Consider the following 6,147-nt stretch of genomic DNA (forward strand, 5'->3'; position numbering starts at 1 on the left):
ATTTGCTAATTGTCCTTCAATTTGATCTTCTGCCATTTTTCCTGGAATCTCTGTCCGACATACATTTCATGGCAAGGACGCAGAGATGCCAGGAGCAGGCCGTGGAGGCTAGCATCCAACCTGGACACCTGGACTGGCCTTCCTCCCAGCTGCCCACCTCCAGTCCACGCCTCCCTGCCCCAGACATCACTCAAGGCAGGAGGCCCGTGGCACTCAATCTTTTATTTTCTTAAACTGTACACAAACGTAAAATACTTTAACAGCAAGTCTATGGGAAAATTGTTTGGTTTTAAATTATTATGAAACAGAACCTAAGGGGAGCTTTATTAAATAAACATAAAGATGGGATTTAAGGATACACACCTGCATTCTATCATAGTCATTTTTACTCTACCTTCTGGGTGCGTAAGGATGGAAAAGACACATCAAACCGAATAAACAAAATCCATTCATACCCTGAAACATCGGCAGGCCACTCAAGGGACTGTTCAGAACGTCTGCCTCATCTCAGATGGCCTCACCGTCTAATAAAATTAAAACTGATCTGTTGGCCTCTTTGGTTCCAAAATTATGTATAATACATTTAACTGTATTCATTTTTTTTTTTTTTTTGCTGCTATAAAAATAACTTCTTTTTTCAAATGGCAGTTTCTGACTAATCATGCAACTAAATCAGTGCAAACATTAAAAGCAATCATTCGCTTAAAAAAGAAGCAAAGGATTTCATTTCAAGTATAAAAAATATAAAAAGAGTCGTACGAGTCCAGTTTCGTCTAGTGTGGGTCAACCCTTTAAATTGCATAGTTCACGTGGCACTTGGACATCTAGAGGGCGAGCGAGTTCGGTGCTCGGCCAAGGGCCACTTCTGGACACACGCAGATCGGCAAGTGCTATGTCATGTGCGTTCAGGCAGGTCTGCAAGTGCTATGCGGGCGGGCGGGCGGGCAGGTGAGTGGGCAGGGGCCACGTCCATGGCGGGCCCTGATGGCTGGGGCCCACATGGGCAACTTCTGCAAATTAGCTGAAAGCCTTCCCCATCTCTCCAAGACCAACTAGGCTGCTCCCCTCCCTTGGCCTCCGCTGAGGGGACACCTCTCACCTTCAGCAGTTCAAGAGTGCCTCCTCCCCGTCATTTCCTCCTGTAGTCTCATCCCCTTGCCTAGGGGTCATTCCTACCCCTCCCCAAACCAGTCCTAGAGGAATGTCCCCATTGAAGGGCACAGATTGCAACTTTTTTTCTTTCCATTTAGAACAATTCAGATTTTCACTTAAAAGGTCATACCTGGTAGAAAAGTCCTTTTTCAGTTATACAACTGGCAAGGATGACCTGTTGACTGTTGGAGATCAGTTAAAGCATCAAATTTAGCCCCCTCTTCTCTCCCTCCCTCCCCACCCCAAAAACAAACACACACATAAGTCATGTCAGAGGCCCAAGCGACAAACAGTCAAACACGGTCATTGCCCCTGCTCCCAGGTCTCTGACGGGTTGTGTCCTTTCTGGGTCTCTTTCCCTCGACAAGGGCATGGAAGGACAGGCTCCCCGGGCCTTGGAGCATGAAGGATCCCAGGCTGGGGAAGCAGCAGACATCGAGCCAGGCAGAGCAGGCCTGGTAAAAGCCACGGGGCACACGCAGCCTCCGCCTGGCTGCGCTCCCCACCCCTGCATCTGCTTTTCCTCTCCGTGGCTCTCTCTCTCTCTCTGTGTCTCTGTCTTTGTGCTTTTATGTGTGCTCGGAAGGCGCAATTCAGAGTGGCCGGGCCAGCTGGTGGGAATGGTGGCTGCTCACCCCATTCTCTCCGACTGACAGGCATTTGTAGCTAAGCTGCCATTTGTCACCGCATCCATTTGCTGGTATCCTGGAGGCTGCTGTGTGGGTGGCAGGACGCGTCTGGCTGTGCGTGGCTACGTGTGCATTTTAAAGTATTTCATGTCAGTTGAGGGTTCTTGCTCTGGTTTTGACTGGTTGCTCTATGAAGTTGTAGAAAAATATCTCAGGCCGCACCCTGGCACTATCTCCACAGTCCAACAGAATGACTGTGCTCAACCCACCGTGTACCCCCGTTCCCGCAGGGGCTGGAAGAAGCCCACCCGGGACTGTCCTCCGTGCCCCACCACCGTGCCCCTGCCTTGCACTGTCAGGCGCAGCCGCACTCCTCCACAATCATGTTGGGCACGTCCCGCTTGACGATGTTGTACTCATCATCAAAGTACAGCATGGACATGGTACTCAGCTTGGTGGGGATGCAGCAGGAGTTCACCGCGCCGGGGTTCAGGCCCCGCATGCGGTACTGGTTCACCACAGCTGTGTGGAAGGAGGAGGCGGAGCCGGGGACCCCTGCCAGGTAGGCTGGGCAGCTGCCCTCACAGTAGTTCCCGTAGTAGCCGGTGGGTGCGATGATCCAGTCATTCCAGCCGATGAGGCGGAAGTCAATGAAGAACTGTTGCCTGCAACAGAGGTTGGTCCGGCCATCGCACTCCAGGCCTCGCTTGCGAATGCGGTGCCTGCTGTCGCCCAGCCGAGCCTGCACCACCACGAAGGGCCTGTGCGACTCTTCGCCTGGGTCCACGAACACCGGCACCACGGCCAGCTCCTGGCAGCTGTCACACTGCACGTCTAGGTTCAGCCGCCGCTCGCCCCGCTCAAACAAGGCCTGGATGGCCTCCGTGAGCGGGAAGGTATGCCAGCCGCTGCGCTTGAGGTCCACCCTCTTCTCCACCATGTTCCACCTGTCACCGTGGCCCTGCTCCTGGAAGTACACTTTGACCCGCACCTTCCGCCGGCTGCCCTTCTCCAGGACGTAGGGCAGGAGTTTCAGGTAAAGCCATAAGCTGGCCTGGACCACAAACAGGTTCTGGTTGCCTTCATTGGAGATGAAGAAGTATAGGCGGACCCGGGAGGAGGCGAGGCCATCTGCGGAAAAGGCGAAGAGCGAGCCAAGTTAATTCAAGGGGAACACGAGGCAATGGGGGAAACGCACTCTTTGCTGCAGGATGCTGGAATGCAACTCGCCACACAGCTGGAAAACGTTATTGACCAGAAATACCGTTCTTGGGGCCAGGGCCTCTGACTGTAACCTGGGAGAGGCAGAGAAAATCATTTCCCATTGAGAAACCCGGACCAGGTTAGGGCTGGAGGGTCCGGGCCTATAAAATCCTGCCTCACCTCTCCCAGGCCAGGGCTCCCTGGAGACAGGCTGTCAGGCCTCAAAGCACAACAGAAGAACTTGTCAGGGGGCCAAGATCTTAACAAGTTGTTATGGGTATCTGTGAAATCTGAAAAACAAAACCAGGATCGCAGGGAGGATTTTGGGGTGGGTGGTTTTAGTAGGGCTTTTTCTTTTTTCTTTTTTTTTTTTTTTTTTTTTGGTTAACTTAGTGCATTGCAAAATCAAGCTGAGCCACCTACCGCCTCTTTCCAGTGTTTACCTAAGTATGATCTGATCCAACCCCCAGTGGAACCTCCACTGCAAACAAGCAGGCTCTGCTCAGGTTTCTGACATAGGAACGCGTGCTTTGCAGGCTGCAGAGCCTAGCCCTTATTTCCGAGTAGTTTCAAGGGACAGGACATTCAGCCTTAAAACTTGAGGTCCAATCCTTTGACAAGACTCTGGCTCCCCGTTAACAGCACGTTCAAAATCTCCAAGGAGTAGGGGAACTAGCTTGTTAATTTTCTCAATAATTCAGCTCAACAAGAAGGAGGCTGTGCCAATCAAGAGATGACTCCCCTCTCATCCTACATTTCAGTGACCCTTCCCTCTGACAATCTACGTTTTTCTTTCCTTTTTTTTTTTTTTTTTTTTTTTTCAGGAAGAACAAATAACGAAACTCTGTGGTCAGGGCTGGTTTTATCAAACCTCCTACCATGCCCCTCCCAAGCCCCTACACCTCAGGCCTCGCCTGGCTCCTCTAATAACACTGACATCTGACTTTGAAATGGGGGAAACTGCAGCCTTAAAAGCTGGTCTTGGACGAGCTGCCTGTGACCTGAATCTGTTATTTATAAGTCAAAGAGCTGGCTCCGTGAAACGGACCAGAAATATAACAGCCCCCGCTGTCATTTTGTGCCACCGGGACCAAAAGGCCTCCTCGACCTTCCAGAATCACATTTCTAACTCTGGGCCCCAAAGCACCTTTTAATCCCAGCCCTCTAATTGCATGGCGAGCTTTCCCTGACTCACTTTAGTGGACAGCTAAAACGGCAATGCATTTCTTTCTAAGCACAAACCGGCCCCGATTGTCTCTGCTTTTCTCCACACCCGGCCATGCAAAACTTTTCATCCCTTTTCATCCCCAGGCTGCCTGCTGCCTGGGGGGGTGGGGGGCATTTACAGCCAGGGGCACAACCGCTCCCCCCACCCAGGCTCCCCGCTTGCCCCCGCCCTGACTGCACCGGGGCTTCCCCCTCTGCGACCTTCTCCGCAGTCCCCTCGGCACAAATGGGGCCGAGCTCCAGGCACAAAAGCCAGCCTGGCTCATTCAAGTCCTGAAAAGGACAGCGGAGTCGAAAGCACTTGCAGCATTTTGGCGCGGGCACATTTTTCTTCTTCTTTTAAAGTTCCGAAAGATTTTTCTCTCCCTGATTTTTATATTTAGACAGTGTTAGAGATTTGCAATCTGGGGCCGAGTGGGGGGGGGTGGATTCCAGAAAGGAGCCATACCCTTTGTTAACTACGACTCTGTGCCTCTCGGGCGAGGGGTCTGCTGCAGCTGCCAGGCAAGCCGAAAGGCACGGGGCTGTCCCCGAGCCGCGGCTTTCTCTGTGTAAATGATGGACCTGTTGAGAAGCCTGCCTTCCGCCCGATTCCAGTGCCCACACAATCGGAAGAGAGGTTGCCTAGCTCTCCCCAGCGAGGCTTCAGCAATCCTGGCAAGCCCACGCCGCCGGTGATGGAAGCGGCCCCAGGGGCCTCTCACGCAAGCACACACACACACACACACACACAGACACACACACACACACACACACATACTCTCTACCTCCTCCGGCCCACGTATATCAACAAGCACACACATCTCCATCCACACTGCTAAGCCTACACTCCGATCGTGGGAAACAAAAACATTAAGCAATCACCAACCAAGTGCCCGCAGAGCCAGGGCCGCGCGCATCTGCCGGGAGGGGGACGCGCGCCCAGAGGCGCTGGGGCCCGATTCCGGAGAGCAGGGGTGGAGGGCCAGGCGCTCGGCGGCGGGGGGTTGAGGCACCAAGAAGGGGGTCTGCGGCCTGGGGGAAAAGGACTGCAACCCGGGCAGAGCGCGCAGGGCCACGGCCGAAGGAGCCCTGCCTGGAGTCCGGGCTGCCCCCAGGGCGCGCGGGCTGCGGCGGCGGCGGCGGCGGCGGCAGCAGCCGGAGCTGGCAAGGAGAGGGAAAGCGGGAGCGAGCGGGGACCGCGGCAGACAGCCGGAGGACCGGACCCACCTGTCTCGGCGAAGCTGATGATTTCGGAAACGCGCTCCTGGCCGTCGGCGCCCGGGCTAGCGTGGCCGTCGAGGTGCGGGATCTCCACGCGGCCGTCCTCGCGCACCTTGCCCGCGTGCAGTTTGCGCAGGGCCGTGACCATGGCGGCCTTGGGCACGGCGTGCGTGATGTTGGGCCGGCCCCGCATCTGCAGGCGGCTCAAGATGTGCCGCTTCACCGCCTCCAGGAAGTCGCCGTCCACTCGGCCGAGCTCCTCCGGCCGCCGGAAGCCGCCGCACGACGTACAGGTGTCCTGCGAGCCGCCCGGAGCTCCGGGTGGCGGGGGTGGCGGCGGCGCGGCAGGCGACGGCGGGGGCGTGGGTGAGCCCCAGGCCTCAGGCCCCAGCCAGCCGGCCGCCAGCAGCAGAAGGCAGGCGGCCCCCAGCGCCCGACCGGGCAGCCCGTCCATGGTGCGCCGCTGGCGACGAGGGCGCCCGCCGCGAGGCGAGCCGAGCCGAGCGCAGGGCCGGGCTCCGGGCTCCGGGCGCGCCGCCCCGCCCCGCCCCCGCCCGGGCCTCCGCCCGCCCGCCCGCCGGGAGGGCCGCCGCCGGCTCACAGGGGGAGGGGGCCGGCCGGGCCGCGGGGGTTCCCGCGCGGCGGGGAAGGGGCGCCGAGGGCCCCGGGGGCCCGAGGGGCGCGCCGGACGGGGCGGAGGTCGCGGGTCACTGCTGCCCGGGCGTCTCGGGGC

At 57.0% G+C, this 6,147-nt stretch overlaps 1 protein-coding gene across 1 annotated transcript; it reads right to left on the bottom strand.

Annotated features, from left to right (window-relative positions):
* Nucleotides 1-207: 207 nt before the first annotated feature.
* On the bottom strand, nucleotides 208-5,919 carry INHBB (inhibin subunit beta B). The gene is made up of 2 exons (XM_007964695.3): nucleotides 5,421-5,919; nucleotides 208-2,912 (listed from the first exon to the last, which is right to left on the bottom strand). The coding sequence occupies exons 1-2, from the start codon at nucleotides 5,866-5,868 to the stop codon at nucleotides 2,137-2,139; spliced, it is 1,224 nt and encodes a 407-aa protein (XP_007962886.1). The 5' UTR covers nucleotides 5,869-5,919; the 3' UTR covers nucleotides 208-2,136.
* Between the last annotated feature and the right edge of the window lie 228 nt (nucleotides 5,920-6,147).

This window comes from Chlorocebus sabaeus, chromosome 10, assembly GCF_047675955.1.
Source record: "Chlorocebus sabaeus isolate Y175 chromosome 10, mChlSab1.0.hap1, whole genome shotgun sequence".
NCBI classification, from domain to species: Eukaryota; Metazoa; Chordata; class Mammalia; order Primates; family Cercopithecidae; genus Chlorocebus; species Chlorocebus sabaeus.